At 38.9% G+C, this 15,587-nt stretch overlaps 3 protein-coding genes across 7 annotated transcripts; 2 read left to right on the forward strand and 1 right to left on the reverse strand.

Annotated features, from left to right (window-relative positions):
* The first annotated feature begins 19 nt into the window (after positions 1-19).
* LOC105694045 (male-enhanced antigen 1) lies at positions 20-1,746 on the forward strand. Of its 5 annotated transcripts, none has more exons than XM_048650028.1 (4): positions 20-323; positions 405-666; positions 864-938; positions 1,019-1,746. In XM_048650028.1, exons 2-4 carry the CDS (start codon positions 481-483, stop codon positions 1,232-1,234), a joined length of 477 nt encoding a protein of 158 aa, XP_048505985.1. In that variant the 5' UTR covers positions 20-323; positions 405-480; the 3' UTR covers positions 1,235-1,746. The 5 variants fall into 5 exon arrangements, with proteins under 5 accessions (XP_048505985.1, XP_048505986.1, XP_048505987.1 ...); XM_048650029.1 differs by having other exon boundaries at positions 20-259; positions 424-666; XM_048650030.1 differs by having other exon boundaries at positions 20-199; positions 424-666.
* On the reverse strand, positions 1,640-8,055 carry LOC105694044 (sodium- and chloride-dependent GABA transporter 1-like). The gene is made up of 14 exons (XM_012414363.2): positions 7,898-8,055; positions 6,701-6,977; positions 6,019-6,238; positions 5,838-5,939; positions 5,580-5,748; positions 5,319-5,451; positions 4,670-4,804; positions 4,319-4,422; positions 4,007-4,131; positions 3,728-3,840; positions 3,348-3,479; positions 3,067-3,270; positions 2,828-2,995; positions 1,640-2,545 (listed from the first exon to the last, which is right to left on the reverse strand). The coding sequence occupies exons 2-14, from the start codon at positions 6,938-6,940 to the stop codon at positions 2,441-2,443; spliced, it is 1,950 nt and encodes a 649-aa protein (XP_012269786.2). The 5' UTR covers positions 6,941-6,977; positions 7,898-8,055; the 3' UTR covers positions 1,640-2,440.
* Positions 8,056-9,445: 1,390 nt separating this feature from the next.
* On the forward strand, positions 9,446-15,159 carry LOC105694043 (cytochrome P450 4C1-like). Its single transcript, XM_012414362.3, has 12 exons — positions 9,446-9,712; positions 10,407-10,577; positions 12,713-12,819; positions 12,900-12,990; positions 13,062-13,247; positions 13,319-13,391; positions 13,547-13,673; positions 13,726-13,890; positions 13,984-14,052; positions 14,194-14,356; positions 14,525-14,704; positions 14,779-15,159. Exons 1-12 carry the CDS (start codon positions 9,625-9,627, stop codon positions 14,934-14,936), a joined length of 1,578 nt encoding a protein of 525 aa, XP_012269785.2. The 5' UTR covers positions 9,446-9,624; the 3' UTR covers positions 14,937-15,159.
* Positions 15,160-15,587: the final 428 nt, after the last annotated feature.

The following is a 15,587-nucleotide window of genomic DNA, read 5'->3' on the forward strand; positions in this document are numbered from 1 at the left end:
TTTGACACAATAACACTACAAATACTTGACGTTTCTGGGACAGTTCTGAGTAGTGACAGACGTCAAATTTTGCTCCGAAATTCCATTCGGATCTTACCTGAAGAAAGAAATTATTTTCTGATGTAAAAGAATTCCGTCTGAATCTATTTATCTAATAAATTAAGAATTCATAGTACTACTCTGCATAAGCCACTCCAAGGTGTGATTCTGAAAGAACATTAAACGTTAAGCAAAATGTTGCCATAACTCAGAGAGTGAGGTTAGAACTTTGCATGAACATAATCATTGACGAAGTTATTTACAAAAATTTCAGCAGTTCTTAGGTGTTTTTATAACTATTCTAGTTACCTTATATTAATCTCGCACTCAATATCATGATGATTTTTCAATGTATATCTTATTAGACTTATCATCGGTGGACAGATATAATAATCTAGAACGGATCAACCTACTCATTTCGAGCCTATTCTAAGAAGTTCAATGATGCCTCCTGAACCAACTCAGGAGCCTATAGAGGAAAACCTCAAAGCACCAGATCTTAATGTAGGAGCCACGGCTGTCAATGAGTCAGATAGTGAAGACGATGAATCTGGGCTTGGAGGCTACATGCCTCTTTCTCAAGTAGCTCTTGATAGTGATCCGATGTTGGATGATGATGAAGATGAGGTATTTCAAATATAATACTTTCAAAGCTTCTAGAGAATATAAACTGGTGATACCTTGTACTGACTCATGTTTATCACTTTAAAAAATTTGTATAGAACCTACTTGATGTTTATTATCAAATCACAGTTGAAATTTTGTGTTAACAAGAATGCAAGACTAATTATTTTAATTTGACCTATGTGTATCATATTCTATAGGATGATAACTGGATATCAGCTTCAATAGATGCTAATCACATGTTGCCTTCGGTACCAGATGACATCCAAGAAGAGGTAATAATTACTGTTGGGATTCATTTTAAATTACAACTGCAAACACTGCTATTTTGTGCTATGGATTAATTTCTATATAGGCTTGTCCATCAGAAGTTCTGCAAGTATGGTCTTCACTATCGAACCAGTCTGACATAGACTTGGATGCAGAAAAAATTAATCAAGTGAAAACGGCAATGGCTTCTTTTGCATTACCTAGCACCGCATTCCCAGAATGGGCAAACAGTGTATCAGAGGAACAATGGAAACAGATACTCATCACCCGAATCAAAGAAATGCAGAGTAGAGATAATTGAGCAAACTTCTCAATGGGATCAGAACAATCCCATTGAAAAATTGAAGTGGTGCTTTACTATCAAATATTAATCAATTTATATAATAATTCTATTAGTATAAATAATCAAACCCCATGTTTGTAATTAAATGTTACTTTCGTGTGCACGGAAAAAACAGCCCTAGGTAACAAAATATGCGTTGAATACCTTTGGACTGCAGTCAATAGTGCATTGTTGGAAAGTATTGATCTTCTTTAGTGTTAAGCACCCTTTTTTTCTAATGCCTCGCCGTCCTCTCTTCGAATCTGTTTGACGGGATATCAACTGATTTGAGGTAAACTGAAAACGTCTACCACCAAATACTAGGTTCTAGTGATGGATACTAGAGCCAACATGGAACCAATGAGCGTTTGCATGAAAATATGGTAAGCGATAAAATCTAGTTTACTCAACGAATTCTTCTTAGGTATACATACGTGTGGAATTTAATTCTATCTCGAGCTAATAAAACGTATAATTTTATCTGGAAAAAATTGTTAATTTTATTTTACAACCGAGTTTTCACGTCACAGACTGACTTGAATATTTATTTCCGTGTGTGTGTATGTTTTCCTAAATCAGCATTAGCATTCTTAAAATTGTATTCAACTTCCTGCATCTTGGCAACTGTCTCCAATATCGCGATAGATGAGATTTTTCTCAATAAACGTTAATCGTAATTCGCGGAAAAATCTTCCGATATTATCCCAACATGTGCGTTCGATGGCAAATAGTAGCACTTATTCCACGTTGAGCGGCGCATTCATACAAAATGGGATAGCCTTGAATACGACTGTTGGAGCGAATTAATTGCTTCTGGTTTAGAACAAAGACAACCGCCGAGGGAAATAAGAATACCTATTAGCGTTCGTAACGCAGGGAACTCAATGCTGGAGTACATGCGTCGTAATAGAAATATCATTACGGTTTCGAGCCCGATTCTGTAACTTCCATAGGATAAAATTTCAAACTACAACCCTAATTTCGAAAGTCATATTATCGCATAACATATCTCAGCGTAACGTAAGTTATGCCTTGCGTATTTGATAGATAGTTATTGTTATAACATAATCTGCACCACGCGCGAGTACAAGTAGCGAGATTAGCATCAAATTGAGGGCAATATACCCAGCTGCATTATGCGCATCAGATTGTAGTTCACGAACAAACGTATAATAAAATACGATTCTAAAACTGAAACTGATCTTTCTTTATTGTCACGATTTTCGTTGGATTCAACTTTTTTCGCAAGGTTGCAATGTCGTCATCTATCCTGACCAGTTTGCGGAATTTCTGGAAGAAGTAAATTCAATGCGGTACAGATTTTAATTAAAAAATTGACATTTTATGGTGCTAAGCGAATCTGATTCGATATCTTTTGAGAAATAAATTTTTTCACGGGCTTTCAAATATAAATCAAACGCTACAGTTTTCATCTAATTTCCTCTAGTGAATAAACTTTGATTTCAATTTCGCCCATTAGAAATTCGGAACAATGAAAAACTTGGAATCGCGCACCATTAATCGGCTAAATTTCAAATCTCTCGAGGGATTTTTTTTAGCCCACATTCTTACCTCTCGAGAGGTGCCCGGAGTGACGCACCAGATGTAAATCATGTAGCCAGGGATGCACAGCATCGAAGACAACCCGGTAAGCCAGCCCAACAGGTGACTCCACCATGGATATTCGTATGCAAGGTACTTGACTGGTACAAATTTGATAACGTTGAAAATGAATACACCCTGAAAAACACGCATTTTCGCGATGAATAGCAAAGAATAGGAGCTGAAGTTACAACAGCCAGGAGACGTACCACGCAGATGGCTGGAGTAGTAACCGTCCAACATATTTTCCACCAAAAACAAGGGTAGTAACCGATCATATCTCGAATTCCGTCGTAAAAGCGGTTCACACCAAAGGCCCAGGATACAGCAACGCATTCGAAGAACATTAAGAACAATAGACAAAATCCGCTAACGGCGTACGAGTCTAGGAGTTGAAAGACGTACATTCCCCCCTAAAGGATTAACAAGGGTGATTGTAATATTTTTCGAAAGTACGCGTTCGATTGCAGGAATTTAATTAGGTACCAACTTCGGTAACGCATGGAAGCCCGACCAGGAAGGATAAAAAACAAACGAGTGCAATGAAGATTTCCTTTCGTTTTCTCAGTAGTCGAGGCCACTCATCCACTGCCGCCGTAATAAATCCTTCAACCGTACAAAACTGTGAATTGTAAATGTAATTACATTCATTAGTGGGCGTACTCTGGCTTCCAAATAGAATTCTATAGGTGTATTAATTTTCAATCGTGTAAAACATTCACGACTGGGATTATTTTAAGCGTAGGCGTATGTGTGACAAAGTTTCACATACGTTCACATCGAAAGTTTAAGTCACAAACAGTATGTAAATAATCTTACTTGGTGAAATTTGAACATGTGATACTACAGAAAGATTTTCCTTTGATTTACCTGACTATCCAGTCCGATAAGAATCAACATAAAGAAAAAGAGGCACGACCACACGGGGGTTCCAGGTAACTGTAGCACTGCTGAGGGGTAGACCAAAAAGGCTAACCCTGGACCTATTTTGGAAATAATCGAACATATCATTAAATTTCAATTTGCGCTGTAGGCCACTGTGGACTCGAGTATGTTTACGGATGAAATTTATTGAACGCCTCCTAATTTGTAACGGTTTTTCAAACCCTGCCTGCTCCATCGTATTTTATAATAAAATAATGTATTTACCCGATGCTGCAACGTCTGCCACGGGTTTCTGTTGTTCATGGGCCATAAAACCAACCACCGAAAATATGACCACTCCGCTCAACATACTTGTACATGAATTTATTGTACACACTATCAGTGCATCCCTGTTGGAAGTAACAAGGAATAATCAACGCTAATGTATTCATAAAAATTGGCTCCTTGCAGCGGATCAGTGTGCAGGAATTCATGAATAAAAAAAAAAGTCCGATGGGCAATCAATGTCAGAAAAAATAAGAAATTTAAAAAAGTATACGTCTATCCAATCAATTCTGAAAATATGATGCAACTTACTTGTAGACGTTGTTGTTGAACTTGTTATAACTACCAAGAGCTACGAGTGCGCCCACCCCTAAAGCGTAGGAGTAGAAGATTTGTGTTACGGCGTCTATCCAAACCTGCATAAACATAGAAATCATTGAATCTGAAAATGTTTGGTTTCAATCTCCTTCTTGCAGTCAAATGGACAATTAAGCTTTTGCATATCGACGATCTTTCGAAGGATTGTTTTGATGAAAAATATGAACCTTCCGTGAGAGGACGATTTGCTGACTATTACTTTTTCCTCGAAGCATTTGTGTATATTCAACATGTCATAGTGCGATTCTCGAGTCAAGTCATGCGGGACCTACGATTAGTATTCACCTCGGGTTCGCCAAGCTTTGACAGATTGGGCGTGACGTAGTATCTAAGACCTTCCATGGCTCCTGGTAAAGTCAAACCTCTGACCAGTAGGATAGCCAGCAGAGCGTACGGAAAAAGCGACGTAAAGTAGACAACCTGTTAAATGAATAACAATACTGTGACGCAGAGTTTTTTAAAAAATCGCAATAGTTACATGCCAACCTTCATTTCTACAGGGTGTTTGGTTTCGAACCGCATCATGGCCAATAAACTCGAAATGTAAACAAAAAAATAAACCTGCTAAAGTCGCAAGATTTCCAAGGAGTTCCAAAATGCTGATTTCAGATTGATGTTGGGTCAGATGAATAATTTTGGATTTCCAATAATTTCCAATTTTACCAGCTCAGCTGATCTTGTCAAAAAACCAGCTACAACGTTTATTTGGAGATATAAGAATCTATTTTCTTCATAGATACTGAGCGACATTCAGCATCACATCGCTCCCTTTCGAAAATCCTGCAACTTTTCTTTGAAAAATATTTTCATACATATTTTTCGATTTTTTCAGCCGTACAACACACCCTGTATACACTTCGGTTCTTCCTTTTTCTTCTTATGAAGAAAGTTTTATTATGATACATTTCATCTAACGAAAAATAGTTGCGACTACTTTTCCCGTCCATTTGACGCCTTTCCATATGCAGAAGTAGCACATGATCCAAACGACACCCAACGTGCCCGCCAATTCCCACCTTATTCCACCGACGTGGTCAACACCCTCCGAGATTTGGAGAGCTCGCCGTCTGCCGAAAAGGGAATCTTCGTCAAAAGAATAATCAATCCGCAGAGCTAAGTCTGACGAATGCAGATTCTCAGCTATTGCCAACTGCAAGTGATCAGATTTTCTATGGACAATGGAAAAAAGACGTACTCCCAGAATTCCTTGACCGGATCTGTGAGCAAATTTGCCGTTACATTCCCCATAGGTGTGTCGCAAAGTGTAACTTGACTTTCGTTCCAACAATTCGCTTCCAAACGGTCTATCGGTGTTATGCAGTATCCAGTGTTCCACGAATTACCGCAAGATCTCCATGGCACATCTGTTGAAAATTACGCAACAGATGAACCGCTATAATCTCGCGATTAGCGTGTCGCCCTAATTTTTATCTTCACGATATTAGCCAGTTACCAGATCGGAGTGATGCCAGAAAATAAAACAATGCCCACGCCAGGATAACTATGTAGTAGATATTCGTCCAGCATGACAGAACGCAGGAGGCGTATCCGATCCCTGAAATTACCACAGATGGTTTGTGAACGGGGTGTACTTTTTTCTCTCGCAATTTTAGTCGCCGCATCGACGACTATACCTTTGAAAATGGGAGCAATCTGGAAGACCCCGAGGCCTCCTATGGTCATCATTTGACCGAGAGAAAGTTCCATGAAAAACATGGGCACCCCGGCAAGAGCCAAGGCGATGAAGTAAGGCACCATGAAAGCACCGCCGCCATTCTTGTAGCACAAGTAAGGAAAACGCCATAGATTGCCAAGGCCGATAGCTAGGCCAACTACCGACAGGATGAACTCGATCTGGGACGTGAAACGGTCATTTTTATTGTCCAGTGATTCAGTAATTTCTGCAGCAATGAGATTCGTTCAAGAAGATATTAATTATTCAACTATGGGCGGATGAAAAAAACTCATGTCTGTCGGCCTACAGAAGGGCCAGCAATGATCGCGTGATGTTCTCGTTTTGACTACATTATCACGTCGTAAATGGCGCCTTCAACAAATAGACCTTCAACAACTCTGCACCAAATCTCCCCTATAGCAAAGTGCCTCATTAGCGTGGGTTGCAGCATGGCGCCCGTAGTTTAACTTGATTGCCAGATAATCGTCTACGTGGTTTTACTCTAATTAGACTCTTTGCCATGCATTCCCTGGCAACGAGGGGCTGCGAGGCTAATCGAGACATCTCACATACCAAAAGCGATTTAGCTTTGCCAATTATATCGAATCGCTGAAGATTAGACATCCCGGTGACCCTTTTACCTTGCTATTCCAGCTGCCTCTGTCCGGTAAATCATCGTTCTCCGGAACCTCGATGGTCTGGAGACATTGGATGGCCTCCGTTCGATAATCTTGATCCTTGGCGCCGTTCGAAAGCCTCGAGGATGGTTCGGCGAAAAGCGCTTTCAATTCTTGGACTGGATCCACAGCTGGGCGACGTGGTAGCGGACTGGTCGCCCTGTCCACGCGATGTCGTCCCCCCGAGTCATTTAACGACCTCATCTCTATCAGACAACTTATACTCCCGCCTCAAGTCATACTGCAACACGCCGTGCCGAATTGATAAAGTACGACTGCGTTTCTCTCCGCACTTTTTGATGCAATTGAAAAATAATGGGGGCTACTCATATTGTTTAATTCGATGCACCGATCAGCTGATCAATTATTTACCGCTGATATGCGATCGCTATTTCAGCTGAGCGAGTTGACCAGACGGTCGAATGTGTCATGCAAATTGGGCAAGCTGCGCATTACCGGTCACCTCGATCGACGTGTATACCTATGTATATTACAGGTCTTGCAGATCGTTTATTCCCCGAAGTAGTTTTATTTTGTGGGAAGAGCGAGTGCCGGTATAAGCCATGGCTATTCGCGGATAGGGTCTTAATAAATTATGATGGATGGACAAACCGACGGACAGATGGGCAACGAGTCTCTTCCGGAGAACACTGCAACGTTGCCTTATGTCTCCTTGCCTTTTTGGAGACTATTCACATTGATTAACCTTGATCTACTTTTACAAACCGCTCTCGAAGCTATTTTTTTAGTAGGAAATCTGGCTTATATTTTCAGCAAATGTATTAAATCGATTGAACAGAAATTGAAACGCTTGGCTAAAGCGATGCAATGGTCCTTCTTAACCGATCAAATCAACTGGTTATGCCTCTTCCGTTTTCTAAAAGACGGAATTTTTAACGGTACGTAGCGTTTGTTGTATAAAATTGTGGAAAGTCTTTCACGTAAACGTTATTTTTAAAGCAATTTTGAAGAATTGTTTTTTGGCTCAAGCGTCAAATCATGAAAACCCAATTTCGATAAAATTACTCGAAGGTATCGGCAAAATGTCCAGCTGAACTCTACCACGGTTCCCCTTCTATGCGAAAGGACCTAACGCGTTTCATCGCACGATAGGTGATTATGATCTGAAGATGAAATTAGAATTTTACTCTTGACACGTACCTTGACAATATTCAGTAGGGAAGATAAATGGAAATTCGAACGAATCGACGCAGTTCGGATGCGTATCTCGAAGCCCCAGATCCAAAGCACAAGTTCACAAACAGAACGAGCGGAGAATTCTGATCGGTAAGCCTCCTTGTTCCAGAATGAGGAGTCTCTCCGACCCCCTGAAACCCCAAGATCCGGTGGGCCCCTCGTGATACCAGAGCACTATTCATTCATTCAACAGATTATTGCTTCAGTGTCACTCTATATTTAGGTCCACAACTGACGCCGAGGGCCTTAAATATGTGACGAACGATACAAGGTAATAGCAGCAAGTACGACGCTGCCTCCCGTACGTTCATCGCGGATCGCTAATCATCTAACCCTCATCTACCCACCTTCGAGACCTCGTTTTTATGGTTCTTCGACGCGTATTGCGTTACAAGTATTCTGCAATTGCCCGACGAACGCTGCATCGACGGTATAAACTGATCACAAAAATTAATAATTCAGAATGACGCGCTGTCGTCCAAAATGACGTCATACTTTACAAAAATCGCCTGATTTTTTCTACGCATGATTCATCTACGATGCGGGGTCATTTCAAATTATACCGAAGAGTATTAAGTAACAGTGAACTTCCGTTGGATCACGTAACCGGATTTTATGGACCTCTGATCCTGCTGGGTAAACAAATTTTGCGCTAAGGTCGAAAATACCGACCGCTCTGTAACTGCTTTAGAGGCAATGCCCTCCGCGATGAATAAAAATGTGGAGATTTTGACGCGGGTAAATTGCTGCGGAGAGGTGAAATTTATTTTATTTCAGTCGACGAGAAATATTTTTCATGAAACCGCGTCTGCAGTTCAACGACTATAAATTCTAGTGGAATATTTGTATTCGGGCAATTATTTACAATTTTTACGAGAACCGGTGTCTCAACTTTTAGGATATGTAATAGTGAATAAATGTCGTAAACAAGTCTAATTGTAAGACTCCAATTTACAATATTTGTGATCATGAATTACTTATGAATACAAAAAGCTATAGATTCTGAATTAAAAATTCAAACAAGAACGTAGCTGCGTGACGGTCATACAGACTGATTTGAAACTTAACTACCGAACAATAAATTTTTCTCACTATGTTTTTGCAATCGCAAGATTATATAACGATCAGACTCGAGATGGACGTCAGATGGTCGACGATTTTTCAAATGCTGGACGATAATATGGGGGCCCCATCGTCATCATGCACTGCCTACACTTGAATCATTGACAGGCATAGCGATGTGGTTCTTATACTTCGATTCGGTACTGAATTTCGAAGTACGAGGGATTTGTAAGTTTCTGAAAGTCTTTTATTACACCCACGCTGTAGTAAGAAAGACATTTTGACTGATGATCAATGCAAAAAGGTACATAAGGAAAATCCATATTGGCACCTCCTTCTCCACATTGATTTTCTGTTAGTCGAGTAGCTGAATTTCAATGTGTCAATAGCACACGATATAGACGTATATTTCACATACAGTGCTATAACACAGTCCTTATAAGATGCACCGATGGCCGCGGGATATTTCAGTTTGTTTCCAAACGGTCGTCGCGTATCGTGAAGATTTGTACTGTGTGTGATTATTTATTTCTTCAACAGATATTTTTGCTACCTCTTCGCACTTTTCTGTCTGTAATAAATCAGGCTCGTTATTTTCGGAGTACGCATCTCTGTCAACTGTTGATAAAATGACGATTGACAGTCAGGACCGAATCGGTGAACCGCTCTACATCGGAGATGGAAATCTTTCACTTTTTTGGACATATTCCTACAGTGGTTAGTGATCTACAAAAAATATACCAAGTTGATCGGCATTAGATATGAAACCTGCTTTTGCAGTAATTCAGGAATTGTAAATTGGATTTCAAATTGTTTACAATTCGGTCCAATGGATCTATCATAATTGTTATTCAATCAGAATTTAAATTTACTCCTTTTGTCTAGTCGAACTATTTTTTAATCTATTTTCTTTTTTAAATTCTCTGAGTGAATATCGATTCCAACAAAATCTCATTGTCAGTCTCCATCTGCATTCTAATTAATTCATTCGAAAAGATAGTAACATTGAGATTATAAAATGAGAGAATATAATGAAGAATATTCACTATTGGTTCTGTGGATGGTGCATTCCACTTCCATTCCATTTGACAAAAAAATGCCCAAAAATGTGGCCTAAAAAACATCCCAAGCTCGAGTTTTTTATCACATTTTTGAACAACAAATAGATTTACAGAGGTACGTGAATCGTAACTTTCGGAAATTTTGACTCTTGTCGTTAACAAGTGGTGTGAGCATGGTCTCCAGGACTTGGACATTGATAAAGTTCCATCGAGTTCGAAATAAATTTAGGAGAAAGTGGCCCGTTTGACGTGGAATGCCACGGAAATATCGTTGAAACCGCAAGAGGCGACGATTCCGTATCCATCTATCTATCAAATTATTTTACTAATGAGGGGCATTTTTCGATAAGGTTTTTTAATGGCTGTCTGCGGATTATTACTGGGAGCTATATGGCTATCAAAGGGAGTTCAAGATTGGCGACATAGACGTTTGAAGTTTCTGAAATTAGCGGCAAAGTTGCCGGGACCACCGGCGCTTCCTCTAATTGGGAACGCGCTGCACGTTGCCTGCAGTTCCAATGGTAAAATGCGATGATGAAACTTTAATCGTGAGCTTATTCATGTCTTCATTCCATGACGTACCATTTGTATGTTTTACGCCACACACAGACCGAAGGCCAGTTGCAGAAAATATCAATAACAAGAAACCGTATTTATACTAGCGTGGGTTGAAAATTTTTTATTTTTTTTTATTTTCTTAGCATGGGGGCAGAATTTGTACCTTATAAAAAAAGAAAATTTTTCAAATGTGGAAAAAATTTTTTACTCGATATTTTGAGCTGGCCCACTCGTTTTTTGGATTAATAATTAATCAAGTGGGGTACTTCCAGTAATAAAATTTTTTTTTCGTCAAAAATCATAGAAAATATCTAACAATTGTCGATTGTAATTGTTTTTTACTCGTTCACTGTTCAAAATTTTTTTCCTATTATTTTTGTAATTATAGTATAAAATCAAAAAATAACATGCTCTTCTTTTTAACTTGAAATTAAAGTTGAATCGGGGAGCCCGAGCTTTGCTGGAGTCGGGTAGCCAGCAGCGTAGCGCCTTGTTGTGAGACGTGACCTTTGGGGCTGAGCAGAGGTGACGCCTCAAAACAAGGCCCCGTGCTCGTGGCTACCTGACTCCAGCTAACAATAAGCTCGGGCTCCCTCGTAGACCGAGAAATTCGAATATTTCGACGCATGCATGAATTGCGACGAATCAAAGTGGGTCTACGACTAAAACCAATCGATATGTCTTATAATTTTTCTGCTCCCAACAGCGAATAATTGATGATTACTCGATCGATTGCATAAGTAGATGATTTGAGCTTGCAGATTTGGATTCCTGAACTGATTATACGTGAGATTACTCTTGAATAGCCAAAAAAAAAATCGATTTTTGGGCCAAAAGTAAAGTAGTTCAAAAATTGATTGTATTACACTTTTCTTACGTATTTTGATCTCAGAAATTCGAATCTGAAAGAAAAATTGATCTATCTCTAAAATTGACCGAGTTATCGCCAATTTTCAGCTTTTTGGGGCCAAAAATAAAAAATTGATTTTTTAGTCTATTTTAATGTAATTTGAGCTCAAGAATCCAAATCTAAAAGAAAAATTGATCTATCTGGAAAAATGACCGAGTTATCGCCGAATTATCGCATTTTTTGGCATAAATTTGAGGATATCTCGAAGGGAAAAAATCGTAGCTCAATTTGGACAACGGATTCGTGTTCCTGAAGTCAAAATACATAAGACAAGTGCCATACGATCGATTTTGAAAAATAAAAATTTTTGGTCAAAATTTGAAAAAATCGTAAGGGGTACCCCTTGGAAAAATCTCAAATTTTGGCCAAAAATTTTTATTTTTTAAAATTGATCGTATGGCACTTTTCTTATGTATTTTGACCTCAGGAACACGAATCCGTTGTCCAAATTGAGTTACGATTTTTTCCCTTCGAGATATCCTCAAATTTATGCCTAAAATCGCGAAAAAATGGGGATAACTCGGTCATTTTTGCAGATAGATCAGTTTTTCTTCCAGATTTGGATTCCTGAGCTCAAATTACATTAAGATAGACTAAAAAATAAATTTTTTATTTTTGACCCCAAAAAGCTGAAAATTGGCGATAACTCGGTCAATTTTAGAAATAGATCAATTTTTCTTTCAGATTCGAATTTCTGAGATCAAAATACGTAAGAAAAGCATATTAAACCCAATCAAAATGATGATTTATTTTTCGGTCACAAATCGTTATTTTTTTTGGTTTTTCAAGAGTAATCTTACGTATAATCAGCTCCGAAATCCAAATCTGAAAGCCAAAATCATCTGCTCATGCAATCGATCGAGTAATCATCAGGTGGAAAAATTTTTTTTGCTGCATGATCCCCACTTGATTAATTATTTATTGAAAAAATGAGTGAGCTACCTCGGAATATCAAGTAAAGAATTTTTTCTACATTTGAAAAATTTTCTCTTTTTATAAGGTACAAATTCTGCCCCCATGCTAAGAAAATAAGGACAAATTTTTTTTTCAACCCACCCTAATTTATACGTCAAGGCTATTTATCAGATGTACCACATAATGTCTTAAATAATTGCATCAGTATCATGGGCATACTGATATCGAGCAAGATAAGAATTATAGTCTTCAACGTCAGATTATCATTTTCAGAAGTTCTACATAGGATCGTGAACCTTTGCAAGAGCTACGATTCACCGTATCGATTCTGGCTGGGACCAAAACTTTACGTAGTCGTAACGAAACCCAGCGACATTGAAGTATATGCAGACTGCATTCTTTTGAATAAACATGTTCGAAACGATTGAAGGACCCAATTCATTTGATTTATGAATTTCAGGTGATTCTAACTAGTAATAAAGCAGCGTACAAAGACGACGTCTACCGTTACCTGGTGCCCTTCATAGGGCAGGGTCTGATATCGGGATCAGGTATTCATTATTTCTACTTTGAATTGACTTAAAATTAAAAGGATAGATTGACTTATTATCGGATACTCAAGGTCCTACGAACAGAACTCACAGAAAAGTGATCATGCCAATGTTGAACGGAAAGGTGATTGATTCGTACGTTGAATACTTTGATCGTCAGAGCCGTTGTTGCGTTGAAGAATTGGAGAAACTTGTAGATACTGATGAGTTTGACATCCATCCATTCATCGAACATTGCACTATCGACATTATTTTGGGTGGGCACAGATTGTTTATCAAAAATTTCAATCGTTTATTATAGCTACTCTTAGTATTCCCGTAATTACAGAAACCATAATGGGCACTCCCGGTACAACGCAGCAGTATCAAGGATATAAACATCTGGTCGAAGCAAACAGGAGGTACTTGAATTATGATATTCCAACTGTCCCTTTTAATTGAAGTATTGAAAAAAAAAAAAATGATCTTTCGCCATCCTGTTCCTTCCCTCACACATAAATATTCACGAATTTCACCTGACCCAATGAACGTTTCTGGCGTACTGTTTATTTCACAGTATGTACAAGATCATTCACGCGAGGATGTTGAAGCTGTGGTTACATCCGGAGTGGATCTTTGCGCGCACTAAATACAGCGAAGAGCAAAATTCGGCGATGGAAGTGATTCAGGAGTTTACTGAAAACGTAGGTAGCCGTTTCATTTCTTAAATTCGATTTTCCGACGATATTTTTGTAGCTCCTCGATCGAAAGCGAAAAGAGCATCACGCTGTGGAAAGGGGTTCCGTGATAACCGATAGACCTCGACTGATGTTACTAGAGCAGCTGATAGCTCATGTTGAGCAGACCAACCTCATGAACGACGTACAACTCAGAGATGAAGTATACACATTATTCACAGCGGTAGGGAAATTCAAGATCTCTTACTGAACCAGAATTAGGTGGGCGCTGTTTTAAATTTCGTAGTAATTAAACATGATTGAAATCTCATTCCAGGCACAAGACACTACGACCGTTATCAGTTCTTTCGCATGTCTGATGCTCGGTATGCACTCAAAAGTTCAGGTATACATCCCTACGGACAAATTCCGCAGAAGTTTGATCGCGATAACTCCTGTTACAATAATCCGTAATTATGATCTTAATATCCCCTGGGGATTTTGAGATTCATTGAAATGTGCGAATAAGATAACAGACTTTTTCTAGGATAAGGTACGCGCAGAGCTTCGTGAAGTGTTGGATGAAAATACTCTGACTGCGGAAGACCTGCCCAAACTGACGTACCTCGAGATGGTTATCAAAGAAACTCTTCGTCTCTTTCCTATCGGGCCGATAATCGCGCGTAAACTGATGGGCGAAGTAGACATGGGTAAGCTAGCGACTTTCATTGATAGGTTTTTGTGAAAATTCTTTTTCTTCAGTTTACATGTTACATGTTACAATAGACCCAACAATGCTTAACTTGGATAATTTTACTGCAATGCAACCAATTCACTTTCCTCAACAATTTCGCTCCAATAAAAAAATTCATTTCCAGAAACATGTACATTGCCAGAGGGTTGTTCAGTCGCAATATTCGCATACCAAACCCACCGAGATCCGAGGTACTGGTCGAATCCCGATAAATTTGATCCGGACAGGTTCTTAGCGGAAAATTCAGTGGGCAGGCATCCCTACGCGTACATACCGTTCAGCGGTGGTCTGAGGGGTTGCATCGGTGAGTTCTTCTTGTGATGGCCCCGCGAGGGGTTAAGCTTTGAAACTTGATATGCATACGAAAACTATTTGCAGGACAAAAGTATGCCATGATGTGTGTGAAAACTATCATGGCAAATATCGTACGAAGATATCGATTGAATTGCAACGGTTCTTTGGAAAGCCTTAAGCTGACGACTGACATATCCATTCGGTCGATCGATGGCTATAAAATATCGATCACCAGAGTTTGATATCCGAAATATCTTACAGTAAATGATCATGAAATGATGATGGAGATATTAGTTGAAGGCATTACCCACCATCTTGTGATTGCACATTTTCGAAGAGCGTGTGGCGCATCTAATTCCAAGCATGTATCGGCTTCCGGTTGTAAAGTGTATATAAGGTACTGGATTCCATGTAGATATAGTTTCGGTGTAAAACATAAGCAAATAAAAAAGAAAGATATTGATATATCTTTGATATATATAATATTCCTAGTCGAAATTCCGTCCCAAAACCTGATACAAATGAAAACCAAAATACACGAACTAATTATTGAGAATTAATACAAAAGTCAATAGCGCTCTACCATTACCGAATTGAAGAAATCATGCCCCTGCGCAAAGAAAAAGCTCTCTAGTTTTGTCTGGTACTGTGGATAATATACGACTTCCACTCATGTATTTCGGAACAAGCCAATCAGAGTCAGATGACCTGTGGGTCAAAAGAGTAAAGTTCATAAGCATCGTGAACCGTTTAAATTCTTGTTGTGGCATATGTTTTGATTCTCAAATAGACATATACGTGAATTATATGCGTATAAATGAGATACTCATTGCTCATACTATAAAATATTACAGTCTTGGGACTTATAAAATACACAGGGGGCCGGGCGATAA

Source organism: Athalia rosae, chromosome 2, assembly GCF_917208135.1.
Source record: "Athalia rosae chromosome 2, iyAthRosa1.1, whole genome shotgun sequence".
Classification (NCBI taxonomy): Eukaryota; Metazoa; Arthropoda; class Insecta; order Hymenoptera; family Athaliidae; genus Athalia; species Athalia rosae.